Raw genomic sequence first — 26,796 nt, 5'->3', positions numbered from 1 at the left:
CTCAAGTTAAACCTTAATACCCTTTTTGGAAGAGCTAATCAGACCCTGAAACTAAGAGGGAAAAAATCAACAAATTGGGAAAATAAATTATATGAGGCAACCTCTGCGATTTTGGGGTGTTTGGAAAGAGGACGAAATAAAGGATTTTGTTACTTCCAGTGTCGATGTTATCAGACGAAGACAAGGCAACCATTGTTGCCGCGAGAGAAAACTCAGTGATGGCATGGATGAACAACAGTTTCAGTTTTACTAGAAGAAGAATATGGCGCCAAACAAACATGGGCTGAAATGAAATTAGGCAAAACAAAAGCAATGGTGAAAGAAGAATATGAGAGAGAAATAAATTAAAACTAATTTAGAGGTGTGAACGGTATCAGCTAAATGAAGCGGATCACTGTAGCTACTTAGAAAATAAAGATGAAATACATAATGGGTTGGACCGTGGACGCCATTTTTGAATTATTTTCTTTAAATTTTTATAGAAATATGAATTTTACATAACCATTTCCCTTACCCAAAAGTCTGAAAATGGTGAAATTTTACAGTAACTTTTTGACACAAAAACTATGAAATTTATGAACATTTTAAAAAGTGAAACAAGCAAAGCTAATTCCCAAGAAACAGAACACACGAGAGTAGCATCTGACTTTTACCTACACCTTTTTAAAGCTCATTATGCATTCCAAACTGGACATCTACATAGGGTGGCGCTGGAGGGCTACTGGCGTTTTACCCCAAAAGACAAAAAGCCTCCCACGCCCACATGCACATGCACATTTCTCTACCTCTAACACTGCGAGATCGCCCCTGCCCTGAATTTATTACTCCCAGATCTCGGATTCTCCGTGCCTTGGGCATAAAATGAAGAGAGGGAGAGAGGGCCACCGTGTCATCGCTCATTCTAACTGACAATCTCAAAGTGGATATATTTTTATCAATCACTATGCTATTAAAAATTAAAAAGGAAAAAATTCAAATGTTATTTTAAGCATTTCCAACACAAAGACCCTCACAAATCGCCTGAAACCATGCTCTCGTAATAATTCGCCCATTGACGGTCACCTCGACCACTTTTCTCTCTTAATCTTTTCTCTCTCTCCCACATTGCGACTGTTAGAGACATCTCATTACCAAAGTAAAAATTAGAGCCTAGAGTTCCCCTCTCTATTTTTTTGGCACAAATTTAACTACGGGCCAATGTATTTTCTTATTAATCTTTTCAGATTCTAATATAAAAATCACAACTTGAAGTTTTCTGAGACCTGATTCAAGCATCTTTGACAATAGCTGCTCTGACCCAGAAAGAGATCGATCGTTCAAGTTGAACGAGGCCTTTCTAATCTGAAGAGCAGGTGCGAATTCCGAGGATGCTGACGTGTATAGCGTGCTCGAAACAGATCAACAGTGATGGATCCCTGCACCAATAGGACGAAGACGATGTCGTTGGGACCCCGAGGGTCAATCAAGCAGTTAAAACTCTCACTGCTCAGGTACACTTGGAAGTACTTGACAAATTTTTCAGTCATTTTATTCTTCTTTGATTTTATGGGAAAAATGAGGCTTGGGCCATCGAAGGGTGTCATAAGAATGAGTTATGTTTTCAGATCAAGGGCATAGCATTGAAAGCTTTAGGTGCTTATAAGAATTGGAAGCTCATCAAACAATAATAGGAACGAGAACGGGAACTATGTTGACTTTGATGCTGACTCAGTCTCGCCGAGGTCCCATTATGCCTATCGAAGAACGGGGAGCTCAACCTCTATGCCCAGGATGTGGGGAAAAGAGATGGAGGCAAGGCTGAAAGGGCTTTCAAGTGGAAAAGGGACACTTGCTTTGGTGAGTGGACACACTGAATCAATTGTGTTCATGGAGGAAGATGAGCATGAGGAATGGGTGGTGCAAGTGGAGCCGGGTGTGCTCATCACTTTTGTTTCCTTACCTCAGGGAGGGAATGACCTCAAGCGGATTCAATTCAAGTACCTTCAAATTTCTGATACTGATATGAACTTTAAGATTTTGAAATATTTGAGTTTGATCAGACTTATGTCGATATGTGGTGTGATAATGGAAATTATGCTTGAGCTATTGTGATATTGTCCTTTTGTGGTTGGATTTTAGCGTTTCGGTGAAAATATTTGTTATGGGAGTTGCTTTATATCAGTTATTTGTATGGTAACTTGTATGGTAGAAGACTCACAGCTTTGTCATATGTTAAAATAATTATGTTTTTTATTTCCCATCTTTGTCAATAAAGCAAGTACAGCTCTGATAAAATTTGGATGAGTTCATCCTTTTCAGGCGGTTTGAATGAAGTCCTATTGCTGGGAGTTTCAATTAATTGAGGTATGGTTCTAATGGATGGAGTGTGTACTCGGGGTGTATTCTACAAGGATGGGTTTGAAAGACCCTACTTTTGAGAGGTTCCAGATGATGTCATACTACAAATCGTCTTTAATATTAAATCAATATAAATACTTTGTTTATATGGAAAGATGGTTCTAACCAAACTACGGTTTCATTTATGCATTCTAATCGATCAGGTTAAAATGAGCCATCCGAGCCGAAACCCTCAAATTAAACATATCTGAAAGTCAAACCATATGTTCTTGAAAAAGCTCGGGAGGATGGGCCGTAAATTGGCCTGTGTTATTTATTTTTTCCAGTATCAGTTTGGGAAATTCCCGTTTTACTATTGGAATGGCTAATGGCATTCCTATCTCAAAATCATCTTTTCAGTAGGTTTTAGCTATGATTTTAAGCTAGTTTTTCAGCACCTTGGACAAGTCAGTTGAACTAGCAATTCAAGTAGCTGGAACTTTTAATATGGTTAAAATATGCTAATATTATTTTCAAGCATTATTCTAAGGATGATTTCTAGTAATTGGTTGTGGTTTCTAATTGTCGTTTTATTAATTTGATCAACCGTGAAATGTTTAGTAAATGGCAAGCTCAAAAGTGGTGGGCAGAGGACTATGACAAGGTCATGGAATTGAACAATGTTTAGAGGTTCAATCAGCAGGCCATTCCTCTTCCAACCCCACCTAAATATGAAGATGAGGTAAATTTTCACCAAAATAATTTGCAAAAATTATAATAGTGGAAACAGAAGGAAAACAATGGTCAAATGAATTTTCTTTTGACGCATTTATGCTTGTTTTTACTATTGTTTGAGTGGTTCTTTCTAGCATTTCCTAGTGGAAACATAAGGAAAACTATGGTAAAATAATTTTCTTTTACCTCCGTTATGCCTCTTTTTACTATTGTTTGAATGCTTGTTTCTAGTATATCATGGTGGAAACACAAGGGAAAATGGTGATGATTCATAACAAGATGGATTATCATTTTCACATCATGTAAAAAATCAGAAAGAACCATTTTATATCCTTTCTTCTCCTTAGGTGGAATCATTTCATTATGGTGAAAGAGCCAAGATGATTTGCATTGCTTGGTGTTTAAAGTACTTTCTTTCTCTTTCAGAGCTCTAAGATTGAATATGCCAGGGATAGTCTCGTGACTCCACCTTTGAGGAAAAAATGCTTACCTCGCCACTTCCAATGCCCACCAGGAGTGGGCTACTCTTCATCGGATGCACTTGATCACCAACCAATGGAATCCTGTCATTTCTATGATACAGTTGGTCTAGCTTCAACACCTAAACTTTCCAGCATTAAAGGAGTGGAGATGGAGACATCATCTGTAGACGATTCGGTCAGGACTAGTTCATCAAGAGAGGTAGATCACTTTGGGGAGCTTTCTGTGAGCAATGCCAATGATATGGATCCGAATGGGTTGAATAGGATGAACCAGGAGTCTACATCACTATTAGAGCACTACCAGATGGCACTAAGGAGCTTAGACGTGTCCGGTTTAGGTGAGTTTCTTTACTATGGAAGACAATAGAATTTGAACTGTTCTAAGGATATGTTCATCTTGTGCTTTCTTGCATGTTTCCTTGATTGGCATTACCTTCTGGTGAGGGTTGTCTTGAAAATTGCACTAGCCTTTATTGTAGTCTACTACTCCATTCCTTTTGGTGTAGTTTAACTACTATGTTCCTTTTGGTCAAGTAGTGAAATTCTATTGACAACTCAAGTGGAATGGTTGTAGTTTAAAAATTACCAGTCAATAGGTCGATTGCCCTGTTCTAGCATTTAAGTGAACTATAAGCCTTTAAGTAACACATTGAACACACACACACACACACACACACACACACACACACGCACACACACACACACACACTCTCTGGACATAAACTTTTGTTATTTTTCCACCCTTAAAGAAAGGAATGCTAATACTATTTTGTGTTCTCATACCATTTAATAGTATGCATTGTTTGTTGTTGAACATGATATTGATCTAATTTTGATTGCCTGGGATTTTAAAAACTTATCAATACTCTCTCTCTTTGAACTCGTCATTTTTATATTCAGTTGATAAATTTCAATAGGGATTTAATGGCATCCCATTTAGACTAGGCAAGAAGGGACAGTCCTAGCTCCAATATGTTTAAGATCCTTGGGATTGACATAGTAAATTTAATTGGATTCCCGTAGACAGTTTGGTTTCATTGGACACTGCCAGACCACAAGCCTTTTATTGCTTGTATTAATTAGCAATTGGATTAAAATTAAATTTTCTTCTATTTATTCTTTTTATGCAGTCGATAAAAGTTTGGGGAAATGCATGCGAGATTGTGGTGGGATGAGAACCGGACTAGGATACCAGAACAATACTTATGATCGGCTCTGCAAATCTTTAAGCTTGTTTTGCTGCCTTCACACTTCAACAAATAGTATTCTAATGGTCGTCCCCCATAACCTCATTAATAGATCTTTCACATGGAGACTGTGCCTCATATACCCTATTTGGTTAGTATGAATTTGCTAATTGTTTTTTCCCTTATTTCTCTATTAGGTAGATGATGTGCAAGCGTTGGTTGCTTATTTTGGGGAGTTGAGGCACAAAATGAAGATGATGGGATATGTTTAAATAGGATAATGAAATTAGATCTATAGTGATATATTTTCTTTCCCTTGCCTATCAAGGCCTGAGAAGGACGATACTGATTTACCCTTGCATTTAAGGTTAATGTTTTTTAGAATCATATGGGTGCATTTATAAAATTATGATGCCTCTCGTGTTTTAGTATTACGTGAAATCATCAATTATCTCAAAAATTTATGTTGATGGGAGATTATGAGTTTTATAATCTATTTATAATCTCTATCATTAGAATATTCATTGCTCTTGCTAAATAGTGAAACCCAATATTTCTGGGGAAATCGCAGTTTGCATTTCTCAAATATCATCATTTTTGTCAGTACACTCTAAACTACAAAAGCTTGAGATAATCATCATGAATGATCAAAATTTTTCAGCAATATGTAATGACCCGGGTTTGAAATCTAGGTTTTCGGGTTGGAATCCGGATGAACAATCATACTAAGGGTAAAAAAATCAATTTCTCTCTTGGAATGCATCCTCTTTCTCCCTTGCCGCAATAGGAACAATGTAGCTGCATGAGATTGCAATTGTAAGGAGACTCTCAAAGTATACCGTTTTGTGACACGAGCAAGTCTATACAAGGTTGTCAGAAAAACTTGTTTTGTTGGTGGGCAAAAACATTTTGTTGTGTGGTGAATACAAATTGGGTGTGTAATATGAATAGACCTTGCCCGGTTTGGATTCACAACCCATTTCAATTCATCTCACTACTATTTATCACTATTCATCAACTTTAACTTACAAATCTCATTACTATTCACAACTCATTTCACTACTATTCACAACTCATCTCAACTCATATTCGAATCCAAACGAGGCAACAACTTAAATTTGAGTCGGTTCATATATTAAAAGAACTTGTTTGTGAATTAGAAATTATGATCTATTATTAAATAATACAACTTGTATAAAACTCAAACTGACTCAATCAACTCAACTTATATTGATCATATAAATTGTAATGCACGTATTAAAAAAAATGGCTTTACATCAAATTATTAATTAAAATTTTAACCATATACATATTGTGTATATAGAGGTAGATATCTTAAAAAACGATGTATATTATTTTTTTGAAAAGAAGATATCAGCCTCGTTTGAATTTAAAATCCACCTCAACTCATCTTAACTTATCTTATCTCATTATTATAACTTTCTCAAATTCTCACACAAAATGTAATAAACAATTCAATTTTTTTAAATTTCAAAAAAATTTTCTTAAATTTTTATATAAAATATAATAAAAATTCAATTTTTATTCTACTATTTATAAATCATCTCTGAATCAAAAGCACTCCATATAATTCAAATTGGGCTGGAGTAGCCCAAAACCCAAATCATTTGCTGGCTGCCACAATTAGCAGAGAAATTAGGGCCCAATACCAGGCCCCAAAGGCCTAGGGTATTGACGTAAATGTGCGTAAAATAAAGGCTGAATGGGGAAAATAATAGGGAGTTCGACGACTGCTTTAATTGCACGTTTACAAAACCCTCGCTCCCAAACCTGTCTATTTCCCTCTCTCTCTCTCTCTCTCTCCTGTTCTTTTCTATTTCCTCAAAAACCCTAACCGTTGCATCTCAACCAACGACATTGGGGTTTTGATTGCTACCGATACTTATTTATTGTACGTAAATACATATATATTTTGAATTTCGCTGTTGGTGCCCGGGACGGGGGAGGTTTAGGGTTTTTGTCCGATAGAGTTTGAGATGGTCTCTAACGGCTCCGTAGTCGAGGGTGGTGAAACTCAGTTACTCTCTGCGCGCGTGCGCAGGACCATCCAATCCATCAAGGAAATTGTGGGCAACCACTCTGAGTTGGATATCTATGCGGCCCTGAAGGAAACTAACATGGATCCTAATGAAACGGCGCAGAAATTGCTCAACCAAGGTGGGGTTCATACTGGCTTTCGGCGTGTTTGTTTTGGCTTTATGCTTCTTCTTTTGCTTTGTTTTGGTTAATGGCTTTTTGTTGTTTTACTGATTTCTAGCTTGGAAGTTGGTTAAGGTTGTCGATGTCGATGTTTTGTTTGGGGTTTCAAACCTATTGTTGGCTCACGCTGGTTTTTTGTGTTCGTTTATAACTTTATGCTCTCTAATTTAATTTAATTTAATTTTTATTTATTTATTTATTTTTTTGCGTTTTGCGTTTTGCTTGGTTTTGGTTAATGGTTAATGAAATTTATTTTTTCTCTGATAACCTGAAGTTGAGTTTTAGACTGCGGATGAGCTTTTTTCTTTTTTTTTGGGGATTGGGACTTACTCTTTGGTTTTAGGCTGTAATGGCTGTAACTTCAGTTCACATTTGTGTATTAAATATACAGCTTACTGTAACTTTAAGTATGTGAATAAGATTCACGCATGATCTACAATAGTTATGCACTCATTTTTTACTCGGGATTTGTGGGGATTAGTCGGGATGCTATTCCGGATACCCAGTGCCATATATATATTTAACTTGGGATTTGCCAGTATACCTTGAAAGCGAGTATTATTTCAGTAATTCAGTTTATTAACTAATTCCCTCGATGTTATAATTGTTGCCCTTCTTGCTTAAAAATTGTAGAATAGATAGATAACACCTCTGGTAGATTGTTTTTCCACTACTTGATACCCAAGATAAGAAACCTACCTGGACCTAGCCTTACCCATGTCATGCGATATGCCACTTACAGAGGAATGTGCAAGATGGGGGTTGGCTGATTTACAGCTAATGTAAAATGCTCCTTTAGAAGTTATTTTTGTCCAAATTAAATATTTTAACTTTGTTTTTTGTATTATGCCATACAAAAAAAAAAGGTAGTAAAGGAAAGACAGAATGAATTTTCAGGATTTCAAATACAAGTATGTTGGAATCAAAATTGTAGAATGCTTCCTATTCCAACATGATGCATCACATCGTTCCTTGATTAAAATTCCTGAGGAACTTTGGCCCGGTCCCAACTGTTTAGTTTAGTTAATATAGTTTATTGTTGCAGGAAGACAATTTTTTTTGGATCTGTTTATGTTTCATGAATTGAGAGAATTATGCTTACATATTATCAAATGTTATGGGTTCTCTCTTTTACAATTTTGTTGGGACTCTAATTTTTTTTGAAATACTTTGAGAATTTTTTTTGAACACATGATAGATTATTTGAATGGCTATCTAGGATGCGATGTTAGTTGTTGCATGTGCTTTTCATAAGGTATTATCAATGACATGTGTTGGACAAGCTGTGATGTGACTATGTATTATAGGTTATTATTGCTGATGATCTCTTTGAAGGCTGAACTTCACAACTTTGTATGGTGCTTCCTCCGTCTGTTATAGAGCTGTAGTTTGATTGCTTTGTAATGTGAACTTTCTAGCTTGTTTGAACTGTATTCTTAATTATATTTCAATGCAATCATGTTTTATATTTTTTAGATCCGTTTCATGAGGTCAAGAGAAGAAGAGATAAGAAGAAGGAGGTATGAGATTTTTTTCAAGCTAATTTTTGTCCCTTTTCCTTAAAATCACTCCTAATTTTTATGAGAATGTGAGGTTTTATTTGAATTCCACTAATTAGTGAATTTGATACACTTTCTTGGGGGTACAAATATCATCACTTTTATCCAATTTCTTGAACATTTTCCAATAGTTGAGCATATTTTGGGTACATTATTAGGATGTTTACAAGTGATAGGCCTAATGATTAATCGTTTGTATTGCCAATAATGTTGTTTAATTGTTTTATTTGGACCCCTTGGACCTTCCTCTAATGGGGGTGTATCCACCTGGTCTAATGGTCGTGGCTGGTCAAGATTGGATCGTTTTCTTGTTTCTCCTTCTTGGGAGGTTGATTACTTGGAGTTGTGTCAAAAGAGAATGCCTCGGGTGTGTTTGGGCCATTTCCCAATTTTCCTGGACAGTGGTTGCATTCATGGGGGCCATAGATATTTTAAGTTTGAAAATATGTGATTGGGAGCTGATGGCTTTGTTGACAAGGTTAGGAGCTGGTGGACATCTTATCAGTTCACAGGTACTCCCAATTTCATTCTTGCTAGTAAGCTCAAAGCTTTGAAACTTGATATAAAGGAGTGGAATGTAAGTTTTTGGGAATTTCAGTGGTCAGAAAAATTCCCTTATGAGGAGTTGCAGGATTTTGGATTCTGGGGAGGAGGATGGGGCCCTTTCTGAGGAGGCATTTTTTAGGAAAAAAAATGTGGTGGTTGATCTTGAGAGGGTGTTATTGATGGAAGAAATCTCTTGGCAGCAAAAATCAAGGGCTCTTTGGTTGAAAGAGGGACTAATGTACTAAATTTTTTCATAGGATGGCCAACTTGCATCGTAGGAACAATGCTATTGAGATGCTCCACTCTAATGGTTGTGTGATCTCATCTCCTCCTGAGATTCGGGATCCTATTTTGGATCTTCTCTCCGAATCTGCATCTTGGAGGCCTAGACTTGATGGGTTGGTTTTTGACTCTCTTGATCCTCTTAGTGCTAGTTGGTTAGAGAGACCGTTTGATGAGGAAGAGGTTTTTCAAGTGGTTAGTGGGATGGTCAAAGACAAAGCTCCTAGTCTGGATGATTTTTCAATGGAGTAATGCTATACACCACATCACCATTCTACTTTCATCCCACTATGTAAGATGTGTCATATTTATCACCATTAGATGATAAATAGTCATCTAATAAATGATCATTCAATGGTGATAAATGTGCCACATCATGTATAATGGGATGAAAGTGGGATGGTGTATAGAATTTTCCTTTTCAATGGCCTTCTTTCAAGTTTGTTGGGAGATTGTGAAAGAAGATGTGATGCAGGTTTTTTTAGGAGTTTTTCTATTTTAAGAAGTTTGAAAAATCTCTTAATGTCACTTTCATTGCCCTCATCCCAAAGAAACCTTGGGCTTTTGGGCTCAAGGATTTTCGACCTATTAGTCTTGTGAGTGGGGTTTACAAGATAATATCAAAGGTCTTTGCTAACCTTATGAGCAGGGTAATGGAGCAAATCATCTATAAGCCCCAAAATGCATTTGTTTAGAGTAGGCAAATCCTTGATTCTATGCTTATTGCTAATGAATGTCTAGACAGTCGCTTGAGGGAGGGCGCTCCTGGTGTTCTTTGTAAGCTTGATATGGAAAAAGGTTTTTGATCATGTGAATTGAGACTTCCTTTTCTATATGCTTGGGAGATGCGGTTTTGAGGCAAGGTGGTGCTCATGGATTAGGCACTGTGTTTCTACTGCCCGTTTCTCGGTTTTGGTTAATGGTAACCCTGCTGGCTTTTTCCATAGCTCATGTGGCTTGAGACAGGGGGATCCCTTATCTCCCTTCATTTTTGTTATTATTTTGAAGGTGTTGGGACGGATGGTGGAGGCTGCTATTAGGGGGGGCGTTCTGGCTTCTCAATTGGTAATGCCAGTAACGGGTCTCTTACTTTTTCGCATCTTCTTTTTGCAAATCATACCCTCATTTTTTGTGATGCAGATCGTGGTCATATTCAAGCCTTAAGGGCTTTGTTATTATGTTTTGAAGCTGTTTAGAGCCTTAGGGTGAATCTTGGTAAGTCGGAGTTGGTTCCAGTTGGGGAGTTGCATAGCATCAATAGTTTGGCAAGCTAGTTGGGCTATAAAATTGCCTATTTTCCTATGAAATATTTGGCTCCGGTTGGGGGCGCCTTTCAAGGCTCGTGCTATTTGGGATGGGGTTTTTGAGAAAGTTGAGAGATGGCTGGATGGTTGGATTTGACTATATTTATCTAAAGGGGGTTAGACTTACTCTTGTTAAGAGTACTCTTTTTAATCTCCCCACTTACTTTCTATCGTTGTTTCCATTGCTTGCGGGGGTGGCCAACAGAATTGGGAAGTTGTTTTGTGCTTTTTTATGTGGTGGTATGAGTGAGGAAACTAAGTTCTACCTTGTTAGTTGGAACAAAGTTTGTTCTCCTATTTATGTTGGAGGGTTGAGAGTTCGTAATTTGAGGATTTTTAATAAGGCGTTATTGGGAAAGTGGCTATGGAGATATCAATTGGAAGGGGAGTTGCTTTGGAGGGAGGTCATTGATCACAAGTATGGTAGTGCTTTGGGGGGCTGGTGCTCTAATGTAGTCCGGGGGGCTTTGGAAGTTCATTAGAAAAGGCTGGGAGAGCTTTGTTAGTCATGTGAGTTATGCTGTTGGTAAGGGATCTAGGATCTGTTTCTGGTTTGACATTTGGTGTGGTAATCGGGCCCTCAATAGTGTGTTTCAGGCTATTTTTCGATTGGCTTCAGATCAGTTTTCTGCTGTTTCAGACTTGATTTGTCGTTCCAAGGGTGCAATTCTGTGGAATATTTGTTTAACTCGAGCTGTATAGGATTGGGAGATCGAAGAAGTTTCAACTCTCTTCAGCTTCTTATACTCCTTGAGACTTGATGGTAATGTTGTGGATAGGATGTTGTGGACATTGAAGGGGTGTAAAAAATTCACTGTCTGTTCGTACTATAAGCTATTGACTTTTAAGGATAGTCCTCCTTTTTCTTGGAAGTGTATTTGGAGGTCCCATGTGCCTTCCAAAGTGGCTTTTTTCATTTGGACTTCATCTCTTGGGAAAATCTTGATGCTGGATAATTTGAGGAAGCGAGGTATTTTAGTTATGGAGTGGTGCTTCATGTGCAAAATAAGTGGGGAAACCGTGGATCATCTTCGTTTGCATTGTGAGATGACAATGGCTTTGTGGAATTACATCTTTCGTAGAATCGGCTTGGCTTGGGTGATGCCGTTGAGAGTGGTTGTGTTAGGGATCTCGGTCAAGTCCCTAAACACTATGTTCTCCCCGCCAATGGTGGTCTTGTGATGATCGAATCCTTGTTCCTCTCTTGCTTGGTTCTCGAACAATTGTAGTCACGATGACCACTTGGGTACGGTGAGGTTAGGTGTTTTAGGCTAAGATGGGTGTATGGAGTGGTGGTAAGGGTCAAGGAGTTGTGTGGGGTTCAATGAATGAGGGCGCACGACACTAGAGTGAGCTAGGGTTGGCGCCACTTGGAAGATGGAATTTTGGGTTTGGAAGTTGTGTGATGGATGGCTAGGGTTTAGGTTTAGTGTATGGAAGATGGGAAAGTATGTGGTCGGCTAGGGTTGGCCGAACAAGGCTAGGGAGAGATTTTAGGAAGTTGTTCCTAAAATCTAAAGATTCAATTTGGAAAGGGTTGGCCGAGTATGGTGAAGTGTTTGGGTCAACTAGGGTTTCTAAATTATAGGAACCTAGTTTGGTGAGTGGAGTGTTCGGCTAAGACAATTCAAATTAGGCAAGAGGTTGCCGAAATTTGGATTCAATTCCAATGGAAGTAGGGTTCGGCTAGGGCAACAAAGATGAAGCAAACAATTTATGGAAAGTTGACTAACACAAGGGTTGGTCGACTTTGATGAAGTGAATGGATTGGAAGAGCAACTTATGAAGAACACCAAGAATAAAATGAATAACACTCAAGAACACAAGCAAATACTTATGAACTTTAATGAATAAAAACATAAACAATAATAATTCAAGACTTGATTCACGAATTGCACAAGTAATGAATAAACCTCATATATTGATAAACTCAACTTAGATTCACGAATTGTACCAAGTTGCAAATAACAAGATAAATGAATCACATTTATTCAAAGAATTGCAAAGTGTGATTTTCTCTTTGGGATTCACGAATTTCACCCAAAAAGCCCAAGTGCAATGGCACCGGTTTGTGATCTCTCAAACAATAGTCTTCCCTCTAGGAGTTTTGCCAAAAGATTCTAAAGCAAATGAAAGATGTCCTATTTATAAGCAATACAAAGTGGAAACCCCCAATTGGTCCCTTGAAAATAAATAATTAAATCAAATTAATTAAATAAAAGAAATAACAAGATAGTGGTCATGGACCAAGGCTAGCCGTGGCATGCATGGCCATGATGGGCTAGGTTGGTGCATGGTAGTCTTCGGGCTGGTCCATGGTCATGTGGTGCGGCATGGCTTGCTAATGGTGAGCCAAGGTGGTGCACGGCATGGCCTAGGCTGGTGGCCTAGGCGCTGAGTCTGCAGGGCATGGGTTGGAGCCATGCACTGGATGGCATGCCTGGTGGGCATGCCACTGGCTTACTCTGGAAGGCACGGGTTGGAGCCGTGCGCTGGTTGGCATGCCGTGAGGCATGCCACTAACCTTGCTGGAGTGCAGCATGGCTGGGCAGGTGCGCGCGCTGGGTGGACTGGCAGTGTGGCGCAAGGCCTTGCAGCACATGGGCGCGCGCAAGGGCCACGCGGCCCATCGAAGAGCGCATGGGCCTGTGCACAATAACTCGCAGTTGCGCGCGGCCCACTGCGGCCTGCATTGCCACGCGCATGCGCACACGGTCAAGAGCTGCGTGCAGGGGCGTGCGTGCCATGTGCGCGGCACGTTGCTGCGCGCGCAGGCGGGTCCTTACTAACCTCGCCAGCCCACATGCTGGGCGCCCCGTGTGTGCTAGCGCGCAGGCCAAGGCATGCATGCATGCTGGGCACCCCGCGCGTATCACCCCACGAGCCAAGGCATGGTTGTGGGCTAGCCAAGGTGTTTGTTCCCACCATGACTAGGGCATGTGCGGCATCTCTAGAGGCAACTCGACGTGGGGGTCTAATAGGTTGACTTTCGCGTGTGTTGGAATGGGCTTCATGGTTGTTCTCAAGTGGGAGCGGCTTGGAAGATGATTCCTTTGTGTCTTATGTGGTGCATTTGGATGGAAAGGAATGAGCAGTGTTTTAATGACAAAGCGTTCTCTCGAACATATCTGGAATTTTTTTGTGCATGTTGTTGTTTTGGTTTTCAGCTTTAGTGAATAACAGATCTTCCGTTCATGATTTTCTGATGTCGCTTTTCGTATCCTAGAATGTATTTAGGTGTTTTCTTTTGTATAATTCATGTGTACATGGGCTACACCTATACATTCCGTCTCTAATAAAATCTCTTATTTCTTGTCAAAAACAAAATATTCTGTTGTTTTGACAATGGTATAATGCCATGCCCTTGATCTTTTGAAAGATGTTGATCTATTAATTTCTAATTTCACTTTTAATTTTTTCACTTATAAAAAACATTTCACTTCTAATTTTAATGATACTATTACCAAATGTTTTGGCTGTAGAAACCCTGGAATCTTATCAATTTTTTGTTGTCAGCTTCATCTCTTTAATATTCCATGAGAATGGAGTTAAATGACACTACCATGCTAATCAATTAAATAAATTTGTGTTTGATTTTTTTATCATGTAAATGTGATGACCTATTTGAAAATAGTATCTTATTTATTTTCCTCTCCTATGATCCAAGCATGAATTGTTTTGACTTTCAGTTTCATTCATGATTGATAAGTTTAGGGAAAGCAACATGAGTCTGCGATGAGACTGAGGGAATTTGTGATTTATACCATGTCTTTATATATGTTGCCATCATATGATTAGGCATTTATCCTTGAGGCAATCTTTTATGGTTTTGTTCATTCATCCTTTTTGGTTAAATTTGTCAATAGTTTAAGAGGAATCTTGGGTTGAGTAACATCTTATCAACAACTGCATGTGCATACAGAATTTGGAGTACAGGGGCTCTGTGGATCCACAAAGTCATTCTGAGAATGTTGGTCAAGGGATGAAACTTCATCCATTTTCTGATCGTAATGTCCGAAGAGGAGGCTATACAAGGAAAGCTTTACCTGGTAAATGGATGTCACTACCTTTTTCTTCTTCTTCGATTTTTTTTTTTTTTTTTTCCATTTCTCCTAGTACTTTTCACATGAATATTAATTTTTGGACAAGGTACTTCACTGATTTGTGGTGTTCAAATATTCTTCCTATCTCCCCCCCCCCCCCCCCATTTTTTTTTCTTTTTAAGAACAAGCTGGTGATAATTTGACATTAAATTATCTTAGGAGATTGGACATATTCAGTAAATCTTCTGTTTCTGATTTCCTGGTTTTGTTATTAATAAATATACTTCTTTATGGATTTACCATTTGAAATTTGGATGAACTTATTCTCTATTGAAAGCAAATAGAACACCTGATTATTGCTTAATGCTAGATTTATAAAGTTTGTTGCTGTATGCATGGTGTACATGCTTCCAGTGCCAGCATGATCGAAGTACTAACAACCTAAGTGATGGGTATCAATTTAACGTAGGGTGGGCTTTAGGGGATTTATTTGAATAAATTTTTTTTCTTTCATCCTTGCACTAAATTTTCCTGCTGTATAATTCTGGTATTACTTGATACTTGATACACTTGTAAACATATGTCCGGTATTGTTATTAATGTTATGGTTTCTTTGCACTTCATATTTCATATCTGTGCATGACAACCTTTACACATTCTACGGAATGTTTATGAAAATGGATTGATGTATTTGTTGCTTCTGTTTAATTTTCTCTATGGACTGCTTGTTTATGGATATATACTTGCTACATGCAGGCATCAAGTTTCGTGTTGTGAGAGATAATAGAGTTAATCAAAATACAGATAAAGAAGTGAAGCCTGTTTCGCCGCAACATTCAAGGTCTACCAATGAGAAAGCGATCCCAAATGTTCCCGCAAAGGGGTAAGATTCTTTACATAAAAATGATTTTATTTATTTGTTCTTCCTGTATTGCCTATACATATAAGGTCTTAATTGTGCATCAGTGCCTCACTTTAAAATATAATATTATTTTGATCAAAGAATATGTTGGCCACGTCCAGATTAACTGCAACAATCGATTTCCAAAAGATATTGTTTTCGAAGATAAAGGAAGCCAGTATTCACCCGCTCTTTATGTTGGATATTTAGACATGCTAAACTTGATAAAAAGCAATAGAAGCCCGAATGAAGATCATTGTCTTAGGTGTTTAGCCAAAAAATAGATGGGAGAAAAGATGAAATAACAAAGAAATATTGTCCTTTCTGAGGAAGCGATAGACTTTGAGGACAATGAATTTGGTAAATGCTACAATGGAGTGGAGCATACCTGAATAAGCACATACTCTGAATTGTATAATCGTATCATTTATATATGGTCCTTGTATGCTCTTTAAGCAGATTGACAGAAACCTCAGGCAGTCAGAAGCCCTCTGGTGGACGAAGTTCAGCTCAGACTTTGAATGGGCTGAATGATTCACACAATAGACATCCTCGGGATGCCAGTTTGAGGAAAAATGATGGGAAAGTACCAGAGGAAAAGCGGTCTTCAGTTCCCTACACAAATTCCCGGATGCAAGCAGCAAAGTCAAACAACTCCCACCCAAGTCCTGCAAGTCTGGCATCAAGCAGTTCTGCTGTTGGGGTGTATTTCTCTTCCACAGACCCGGTTCATGTGCCATCTCCAGATTCGCGACCCTCAGGAACTGTTGGAGCTATTAAGCGTGAAGTTGGTGTCGTCGGTGTTCGTAGACAGCATTCTGAAAATTCTGTGAAAATGTCTACCATGCCAAGTAATTCTTTCGCAAATTCACTTTTGGTTAAGGATGGCTCTTCAGAATCATTTCGACCCCTCAATGCGTTTTCTAGAACTGACCAGCGGAGCCAAACTACTGCAACTGATTCTGTTATTGCCAGCATGTCAGTCAGCAGATCATTCTTAAGCAACCAGAATAGTGGCAGGCCGCATCAACAACCTGTTAGTCATCAGAAAGGTATTTGTCGAAAATGAGCTATGTTCTTTATAAAATGCAAATGAAATTTTCTTCATTCACTAGATTATGATAACTGGAAATCTGATGGTGCTAATTTATGGAGTTTTTTTTTTTTTTTTTTTTTTTTTTTTTAATTTGTGCTAGTTAAAATCTCAAAATTTATAATTTTGTGCTAGGGCGGGTTAGCGTTAGTAGATGATGGAAGAGCTTAATCTTTAGTCCTTCAGTAGTTGGTTTCTTTGGGCAGCTGCAGTAGATTTTAATGAGCCCAGTTTTCATGACTTCTTTCTATCTCTTTCTATTTTGTGCTTCTATTGTATACGTTCTATGTATTTGGGCTATGTCTTTAGTGTTCTTCAATAGATCTTCAATTACCTGTATAAATAAAGGCCAGGTTAGAACTGTTCTATTGCCTATAGAGCCCATTTAAGCAAGATAGCTCTACAATGTGAATGCAAAACTAGAACGCCGGATTTAAGCTAATGAACAAAGGGGCTGAACGACAAGATGGAAGTGTCTTTGTTTGTACTTATAATTTTTTTGTTGGATTTGTTTGACTGGAGTAAATGCAGCTTAAGTTCTGCATAGTAAGCCCAATTTGTTAAGCTACTTACAGCTAATTTTCTTGAATCACACACCACTGTATAAGATGGTGCATTTTTTTTTTTTTATTATCTTATAATGTAAATGTTCTTTTTTTTTTATCAGTAAATAAGAATTTTCAAAAGGCCTAATGAAAAATGTTCTTTTATGAGGCATTTTTTTCCTATAAGAAATATTTTATTTCAGGGTGTCATTACATTTTGATTAATGATGTAGTTATGTGCTTTATTGCCTTGATCGCTTCCATTTGGTGGTTTGTGTACTTGGAGATGTGCTTTTAACTTTGTTGACTAGTGTTTCCCATTTTAGTAGCTTGCCTTTGTTTGAGCTGTACTGGGTAGAGAAGAAAGAAGTGGGAGAAAAGGGGGCGGGGATCTATCTCCATTTTACACATGGCTGTTTATAAATTTTTGGAAGAGAATTGACCATGAGTTTTGATGCAGCTTCCCAGCATAAAATAGCATGGAAACCTAAATCTAGCCAAAAGTCAGCTGTTAGTAGCCCTGGGGTAATTGGAACACCCACAAAATCTATTTCACCACCTGCTGAAAATCTAGAGGATTTGGAATCTGAAACAGACAAGTTGCAAGATAAGCTTTCAAGTGTAAACATCTATGAGAATCAAAATGTGATCATAGCACAGCATATACGAGTCCCTGAGACTGATCGCTGTCGGCTTACCTTTGGCAGCATTGGGACAGAATTTGATTCTTCAAGGAATCTTGTTTCTGGACTGCAAGCCGTAGGAACTACAGAAGAATCAAATGGGGACCCTGCAGCGAGGTTGGTATCATATTTATATTCATGATACTGAAAAATCTTAGAACATCTGAAATGCAATTGATTATTTTGAAAATTCTTGTTTAAAATTTAGTTCACGTTTTGGAAATTCAGGGATAATCTTAGTTATAATGTATAATTCATTCAAGTAGTGTATAATCTAATTGAGAAGTTTTAAATGTTAATACATTATGGCAGTTTGTCGGCGTCAGCTCCAGAGTTTTCTGGTGATGATGCTTCTGGTAGCAGGCTGGCAGAATTACATGATGGTCTAGTTAGAAATTCTGGATCTGATTCTCCAGCTTCTGTAGTGGCTTCTGAGCATCAACTGCCTGATAAGAAACAGTCCTCAAGCCCGCAGAATTTAGATAATTATGCAGATATTGGATTGGTTCGAGACAATAGTCCATCTTATGCTCCGTCAGAGTTGCAGCACCATCAAGATCCTCCTGAACTATCAGGATTTTCGGTGAGTTCATTTTTTAGATTTCTGACGCTAGTAAATTTTGCCTGCTAAACTTTGATTGTGACCATGAAGGGTGAAAAATTGCTATTTTCATGACGTTTAATGTGTTGTAAACTGGTGATTTTGTTGTTAATGTAATTGATGCTATGGGGTATATGGTTTTTCACTTCTCACCATCCTCCATTGTGACTTGTATCGGTTTTCTAGCAGGCATACGATCCTCAGACTGGTTATGATATACCCTATTTTAGACCCACAGTGGATGAAACTATACGGGGCCAGGGTCTACCATCTCCTCAGGAGGTAAATCTGATCGATTTATTTTTAAATGCCTACAAAGCAGTGCTCATCACACTTGTATGAACATGGCCCTAATTGATTGTAATGTTTGTTTTGGTGGATGAACAAGAGCACCTTGGATTCTTTTCATTGTTTAGGGGCTTTTGGTTGTATTTCTGTTCATTTCTGTAGGGCATGTATGAAATTACAAAGAAGGGTATTTTACAAAGCATCAATGATTGATTGCTGACTGATCCTTGTAGTTATGAATGTAATTTTTATGTCAGCCTAATTTTGATTAGTAGTCAAAAGGTTTGATATTTGATGCTCTTTGGGCATGCAAGTATACTTTTCATGTAATGGGCTTTTCGCTTCAGCCATAACCTGCAAAGTGAAATGCAGAACCACTTTTAATTTAGAAAAACACTAGAGACACAGAGATCTCACAAACTGACGTGGTATAGTGCCAATGTGCCGCATCAGTTAAGTTAAGTTAAGTTTTGTTTTTCTTTCTTTCACTTCCCCCTGGCCCTCGTCCCCATCCCCCACACCCATTCTTCTCCTTTCCCAGAGCCTAGAAAGCCAGAGAGAGAGAGAGAGAGAGAGAGAGAGAGAGAGTGCCGTTGAGGGGCAACGACGTCGGTGAGGGGTGACAATGATGACGTCCCCGTCTTGCTGGTGAGGGGCAACGACGTGGTGTGCGGGGCGAGGAAGATGGTGACGATGTCAGTGAGGGGCGAGGAAGATGGCTGGGCTGGAGAGATGGGGGGTCTCGAGAGTTTTGGGAAAGGGAGCGGGGAAGGGGGGAAAATGAAAAAAAGACTGACGTGGCATACTGGCACTGCACCACGTCAGCTTGTGGGATCCCTTTGTGTCTCTAGCAGCTCTCTTTATTTTAACTTACTTTACACACCTAGCCAACATTTTTATATTTGATGTTACCAGATAAGTGATTTTTTTTTTCTTTCTTATGAATGCAGGCTTTAAGTTCACATACAACAAACAGCATCCCTGCATCAACAATTGCCATGGTGCAACAGCAGCAACCGCCTGTAGCACAGATGTACCCGCAAGTTCATGTTTCCCATTTTGCGAATCTTATGCCATACCGTCAATTCCTTCCCCCACTTTACGTTTCACCAATGGCCATGCCTGGCTATTCTAGTAATGCTGCGTATCCTCATCCATCAAATGGTAGCAGTTACTTGCTCATGCCAGGAGGTAGTTCACATTTAAATGCGAGCAGCCTGAAGTATGGAGTTCAACAGTTTAAGCCTGTTCCTGCTGGCAGTCCCACAGGGTTTGGAAATTTTAACAACCCAACAGGGTATATTAATGCTCCTGGTGTAGTTGGTGGTGCAAATGGGCTTGAAGATTCATCTAGAATCAAATACAAAGATGGCAATATTTATGTTTCAAATCCACAGGTAAAATACAATTCTTGTTTTTTCTTTCGGAACCTACATGTATATTTGATCTATCAAAGAGTCTCATCCAAGTAAGTTCAATGTGGGGGCCTCAGTTGTAATTTATGGATCTCTTTATGCCTAGGTATTCCTATTTATGGCATTGTTGTCTAATAAGTTCGGAGTATTGGTTTTAAAACTTGCACTTATGACTAAGAAAAACAATGTATTTAGAATTCAAAATTTCAATTTTGGATGTTGATTAGGCCATCAATTAGCAGCTCGTATATAGGTATATTAGCTACTTGCCAGAAAATAGATCCTGACTTGTTCGATTACAAAGCAGCTCGTAATAGCTTTCAGACCCAATTTCCTCATCGCTAGCATCACACTGACTTCTGCTATATTTCTGCTGCCATACCAGGAGGTGCCTGCCGTATCAATTTACAATTTTTTAGCATAAAAAAATTTATACAGGATAGGAACTTGTTTATTTTAAATTTATTGCGCTGCAATTGCATACTCTTGGGTTAGAGGTACGCCCATTAAGGGTGTACCCTTGCCTTTGATTGTGCTTGGATGTTTCCTCTCTTGCGTTTTGCTGTGCATTTTGAATCAATAAAATTTGGTTGGCTTACATTTGTGGCTGTTAAAACACCTTTTTTTTTTTTTCAATTGCATTTTACTGGGGTCATTCTGCTCGAAGTCTTATTTTCAGTATATGCCATGGCAGGCCGAAGCATCTGAAATATGGATTCAGAACCCAAGGGAGCTTCCAGGTATGCAATCCACTCCGTACTACAACATGCCAGCGCAATCGCCTCATGGTGCCTATATGCCATCCCACACAGGTCATGCTTCCTTCAATGCAGCTGCTGCACAATCTTCACACATGCAATTTCCGGGTATGTACCATCCTCCTCCACAGCCTGCTGCAATTACCAGTCCACACCACTTAGGCCCAGCTATGGGAGGTAATGTTGGAGTTGGTGTGGCTGCAGCTGCTCCTGGGGCGCAAGTGGGCGCCTATCAGCAGCCCCAACTGGGTCATCTCAATTGGACGACAAACTTCTAAAAGAAATGTGAAGTTAAAACCCTTTGCTTTTAAGGGTTTGTAGTAGCTATAGAAAAATTTCAGTTTTTTATGAAATGAATGATCAATTTCGTTCATCTATTAAATGCGGCTGGTTGTGCTTTACTTTTAGTTCCCGTTGTTTGCAATCGATATGGCATATGTTTCAATTCCGATAATAGCAATTAGATCCTCCTCGGTGAGTTCCATAACGGATGGGTTTCAACCTTGATAATTTGAACTTGCTAATCCTATAGTTGCTGGAAATTTTCCGTGTAATGAGTGCAGGTTGTGGCTGCGAGCAGCCTCCAATACTTGGTACGGCTAAGAGTTGCTGACAAAAAATGTAGATTCTTTGTTCCCGAACCTAACTCTGTATTGAATGTTATTATTCCATCAAGTAATGCATTTCTAGGATCACAATGGAGCTTAAAATATTACTTAATGACAGATAAGGTAGAGTTCTAACCTGAAAGGAGACGGCCAACGCCCATTTTTAGTTTTACTTACTTTCATTATGCTGCCTTTCGTCGTTGGATTAGAGAACTTTATTGCAGACGATGTGAGTTTGTTGTATTCTTGCTTTTCCTTTTCTTTCCCAGTCGTAGCTATCAATGGGCAATGACCCCGAACCGAGGAAGCCCTTTGGGGAAGGCTTGGGTTGAAGTGTTGGCGAGACTCGAAGAGTGCTTCATGGAGGTCGCCATCGGTTGAGTCTTGACTCTAATTACGTGGGTGGAGAAAAAGACTTGATTTTTTAGTCTCAGCTCTCTTATATTGATGACTACGGTAAATTTACATTTTTTTTACAATCAGCGAGCGCCGAGTGTGGTATCAGTTGAGTCTCAGACTTATAAGTATTCATGCTAAAATAAGCATCATAATTAGAGCTCGGGAGTAGTCGACAAAACCCTCATGATCGGGTGGTGGGATTGTATGCTCGAGGTTCTGTGCATTGATAGACAAGTCAGACAGACGGCAGTGCAGGTTGATCTCACCTGCTTGCTTGGAACAGATGATCTTCCCTGGAGTGGACTCTTGGGGCCCCAAGTATCATTCCTCAACACAAAATGTTAGAACAATTTGCATCCCTATTAATTGTGAGATTTATGTAAATGGAATTTCAGGTTTACCAATTAAAAAGAATATATATATATATATAAATCAAATATATACTAGTAGTAGGGTAACGAACCTTGGACGTTGCCCAATTTAGTTAATTAAGAATATTATCATATTTAAATTATGTTAAAATTCTAATTATTTATATAGTTTTTATTTTTTAAAAAATATTTAACAAAATTTTATCATTTATCTAATAATGAAAGATTAATATTTTATAAAATTAAATTTGATAATTTATTTATGATATGATATTTATATGTTAATTATCTATTTTAAATTAATTTAAATCAGTATTTAAATTTTCACAATTGGATCAAATTTAGAGATTTATAATGAAGGGTTGGATTTAAATCCCAAAAACTTTAATATTTTATAAAATTAAATTTGATAATTTAATTATGATATGATATTTTTATGTTAATTATCTAATTTAAATTAATATAAATCAGTATTTAAATTTTCACTTTTGGATCAAATTTGGAGATTTATGATGAAGGGTTGGATTTAAATCCCAAAAATTTTAATATTTTATAAATTAAATTTGATAATTTATTTATGATATGATATTTATATGTTAATTATCTAATTTAAATTAATTTAAATCAGTATTTAAATTTTTACTATTGGATCAAATTTAGAGACTTATAATGAAGGGTTAGATTTAAATTCCAAAAACTTTTATTTTCCCATCACTTTCTCTTTCTCCCTCTCTCTCCTTCTGCTCAGCCACGTCTTCCCTCTCTCTCAAGCAATCTCCTCCCTCAAGCAGCCGTGCGCCACCGTGCGGTGTCACCGACCACGTCACTGACTTCCCCTCATGCTGACGATCAAACCTCACCGTCGAAGTCCTTTGGCAGCTCCTCCCTTAGCCGCACGCGAGCAACCCGAAATGGGTCTCAACGCACGGGTTCTCCACCCTTGTGCCACCGCGGCTCAGCCTCTGCTCCACCAAGCACCACCATCGAGTTTCCCTGACGCTGTGGATCATTTTCATGGAACTCACCACCCGTAACTCCTCCCTAGCCCCACCACGCAGCGCCTCTAGACGCACGGGTTTCTCCCCGTAGAGTTGTCGTTAGCCAAGTCCACGCCACTGCACCACGACGATGACCTAGATCCGCCGCTTACAGCCCACGACGCCACCACTAGCCTTCCACGGCACCTCCCCTGCTCCTCGATGCCCAGCCCTCTACCTCTCCCATTTTGTGATTTTGTAAATTTGTAGTTTTGTACATTTTGTGATTTTGTAAAATTAGGATGATTTACAGTGAGTTTGTGATCATCCTACTATGATTTTGAGATGATTTCGGTGAGTTTGGCGTTGTGTGATCTGTTTTGAGATGATTTCGGTGAGTTTGGCATTGTGTGATCTGTTGTGATTTCAGTGATTTTGTGATTATTGTTCACGTATACTATTCATTAGTGGTCACATTTATAGGCTCTTTTAAGATATAAGGGGATATATATATATATATATATAGTATAAATCTACTCTAAAATCTGTCTAGGCTCTAACACCCCACACCAGCTGATGTGGCTGATCGGTCCAAAATCTCAGACGCGTGAGACGCGAGACGCCTCACATCTCGAACTTTGTCCATTTCCGACCTCCCAACATCTGAATTTTGAAAAAGGCTTGATGACTCGGAATTTAATCGGACCCAACTAGCCAAGAGAAACGCCGAACGCCTAGCTCTTTTTATGTATTCATGATCATTCTACTTTCGAAAATTTGAGTTTCTTCAATCACAGAAGAAAAAGACGAGTTAGAGAAATTAAAGCTCGAAGAAAAATAAAATCATTTCCGTTATTGCAACAAACAAAAAAATGAAAATGTGAATAAAAAAGTAGATGAGAATAGCGTAGTCTTTTTTTCTTGTTTTGTTTTAGTTTCTAGCGAAAAGCTCGCCGGAAAGAAAACAGGAAATGTGGCATTTGGGTTTTCCAATGAAAGACAAAATTAATTATAGTTGCCACTTATCCCTCCATCTCTCTCTCTCTCTCTGAGCTCAGTAGAAGTGCTCGCAAGCATCTCGACGGTGAAATAGAACAAAAAAACAAACACACGAACACAAGAAGCAGAGGCAAAAGGCTGGAGGGAGAGGGGTGTCGCAACACTTTACTTGGTAAACAAATGCCACCGCGGACACCGTGATGACAGCAGACGAACAACGACAAAAGAGCTGCGGGAACGAGCGAGAGAGGTACGCTAAAGTTGGAGGAAGAAAATTCGAACTGATTTGGAAAAAAAGTCTAGAGGTTTGTCTATGAGTAAAACGGGTGCGTTTTACTGTAGCCAAAAAAGAAAAAGAAAAAAAGAAATACACATATAAGTGGTGTCTGGTGTTGGTTACCGTATAGGCTTAAGTGTAGAAGAACTTATATATATATATATATATATATATATATATATATATATATATTATATAGTTCCTACCTCGGCCACGCGTTCGATGGTCAAATAAAAAATGCAAAAAGGCTGGGAGAGTCGCCTTTCTTTTAAATAATGTCAAAAGAAAGAGAGGAGGGGACGGGGGGGAAAGGAGGCTGCTTTATTCTGTGCCCTTTGTTCTCTAGATCTGTTCAGACTTGAGAGTAGGATCAGAGAGGCCTTTGTTCTGTTTGTTTATAGCTTTAGTCTCTGGAGTCTGGAGGAGAAGGAGGAGGAGGCGGCTTTATGCCCTTTGGGATCACCACCAACACTACTTTTCCTTTGTTTCTTTTTCGTCACTTCACGCCCTCATGCCACACATGTACCAGACTCAAACGACGACCGCAAGCCCCCATCCTTCCATCGTCTTCTACTGAAGCTGCATGCCATGTGTTGGAGAGAGAGAGACAATCTGCCAATAAGTGTCGACTAAGCAATGTATGTGATTAAAAAAATGATGAATTAAATATTTAAAAAGGTGCTGCATCATGTGTACGTACGTGCTAGCTTGATCAATAAGATTAGCCGATGTGGGCTCGCTTTAAAGCAATTTGGTGCGTTACGTACACTGTAGCTGTGCATCGGAAATGGAATAATACAGACTATTAGTCGACTAGTGGAGGTTGTAGTACGTGCCGTGGCCACTGGCGTGCACTAGCTAGGTATATGCAGCATGCATGCATGCAGTACCTGTTTCCCCTTGATCTTATATTCCATCATGGAGAAAATCCTAGCATTGAGTTTTGACAATATCGGAAAATATCAACAAAATTTGCAGATAAAAAAAATATCGATCCCTAGCTATTCCCTGATCTTATGTTTACATGTAATGCCATATATGCACACGGATCGATCCTGATCGAAGTTTCCATATGACAATCGATCGATGATATCCTTTTCAATTCTCCCTCCTACCTGGGGCCGGGGTTCTAACCCAATCGGCCATGCATGATCTCTCGTTCGTTCTTTCTTTTTTATTTTTCCTTTTACTCAACAACTAGCTAGTTTCTTCCCTAATTATATATCCATCATGTACTTAAGTATATATATAAATGTGAGAGAAAAGTTAGCCAGTGCAATTCATCATGGCCACTGATGGCGATTGAAGATTTATAATTACATATATATATATATATATATATAGTTATCGACTTTGGTTCAATATGATCATGTATATATAAGGTACTGGATGTTGTAGATAATATCAAATCAATATGATTTGATTGATTTGATATTGTATTGATTTGATTTTCATAATGTTTACCTTATCGTATCTCAATGCATGTAATTCTCCTATAAATAAGGATGTATGTCTTGTATTCAATAATATATAATTGAAAAAGTAAAAATGTAGCCTTTAAAAGTATATTTTCCTGTTTCTCATTTCTCCATCTTCTTTTATATTATATTTTATTTTCTATCATTGGACTCGCTACTCCTTTATGATTCTTGGCTTTATAATGACAAATTCAGATGGGCCAAAAGCAATTAGTACTTAGGTTCTCAACTACTGGAGCTAGCTCCACAGTACTCGAAACGAAGGTGAGAATAATAATAATGGGAAACATGCATGGTCCTGTACGTGCATGCCACCATCATTTCCGAGTATTCAATATATATTTATATATATAGGACAAATACACTTAATGTGCTAGCAAACAAATTAAATAAGTGGAAACAAATTCTTTCTGAAGCGACTGCTAGCTAGCTAGCTGCTCATACTGGGGAAGAATATTAATCATTTTACAGTATCATGTTTTGATGTGCGGTTGCTCGCTCTAAATGTTGTTGGGAGTGGTGGCAGGAATCCTAGCTAGAGTCTATCCACATAGAATATTGTCTAGATTCGTTCTTAGGTGGGATGATGCATATGGTAGATAGTGGAAATATGGGGTAAGCTACTTTTTCTTGATTAGGGCTTGTCAATCTTAATATTTAGTTGTTTTTGGGTCCCCAGATTGCTCATATTCCATGATCTGAATGGAATCTTCTGTCTTTCGTCCTTCT

The 26,796-nt window shown here is 38.4% G+C and overlaps 1 protein-coding gene, 1 non-coding gene and 1 pseudogene across 3 annotated transcripts; all 3 read left to right on the top strand.

Moving 5' to 3' along the window:
- The first annotated feature begins 1,367 nt into the window (after positions 1 to 1,367).
- LOC121247558 lies at positions 1,368 to 4,742 on the top strand (annotated as a pseudogene).
- A 1,742-nt stretch (positions 4,743 to 6,484) lies between these two features.
- LOC121246199 (GBF-interacting protein 1-like) lies at positions 6,485 to 21,365 on the top strand. 2 transcript variants are annotated; one of them, XM_041144257.1, is made up of 10 exons: positions 6,485 to 6,898; positions 8,417 to 8,460; positions 14,554 to 14,680; positions 15,431 to 15,557; positions 16,035 to 16,627; positions 17,674 to 18,013; positions 18,209 to 18,479; positions 18,687 to 18,779; positions 19,736 to 20,182; positions 20,895 to 21,365. In XM_041144257.1, the coding sequence occupies exons 1-10, from the start codon at positions 6,718 to 6,720 to the stop codon at positions 21,234 to 21,236; spliced, it is 2,565 nt and encodes an 854-aa protein (XP_041000191.1). In that variant the 5' UTR covers positions 6,485 to 6,717; the 3' UTR covers positions 21,237 to 21,365. The 2 variants fall into 2 exon arrangements, with proteins under 2 accessions (XP_041000191.1, XP_041000190.1); XM_041144256.1 differs by having other exon boundaries at positions 6,518 to 6,898; positions 18,684 to 18,779.
- On the top strand, positions 14,098 to 14,198 carry LOC121247924. The gene has a single exon (XR_005937325.1). It is a non-coding gene; the product is annotated as a small nucleolar RNA snoR97 (small nucleolar RNA).
- Positions 21,366 to 26,796: the final 5,431 nt, after the last annotated feature.

This window comes from Juglans microcarpa x Juglans regia, chromosome 1S (assembly GCF_004785595.1).
Source record: "Juglans microcarpa x Juglans regia isolate MS1-56 chromosome 1S, Jm3101_v1.0, whole genome shotgun sequence".
NCBI lineage: Eukaryota > Viridiplantae > Streptophyta > Magnoliopsida > Fagales > Juglandaceae > Juglans > Juglans microcarpa x Juglans regia.
The sequence above is the reverse complement of the archived record's forward strand: the minus strand, read 5'-3'. Positions and strand labels throughout refer to the sequence as shown.

Coding starts and splice junctions, on each gene's coding strand:
- LOC121246199 (XM_041144256.1), top strand. CDS start 6,718: ATGGTCTCTAACGGCTCCGTAGTCGAGGGTGGTGAAACTCAGTTACTC. Junction 6,899..8,416: donor GCAGAAATTGCTCAACCAAG/GTGGGGTTCATA, acceptor TATATTTTTTAG/ATCCGTTTCATGAGGTCAAG. Junction 8,461..14,553: donor GAAGAGATAAGAAGAAGGAG/GTATGAGATTTT, acceptor ATGTGCATACAG/AATTTGGAGTACAGGGGCTC.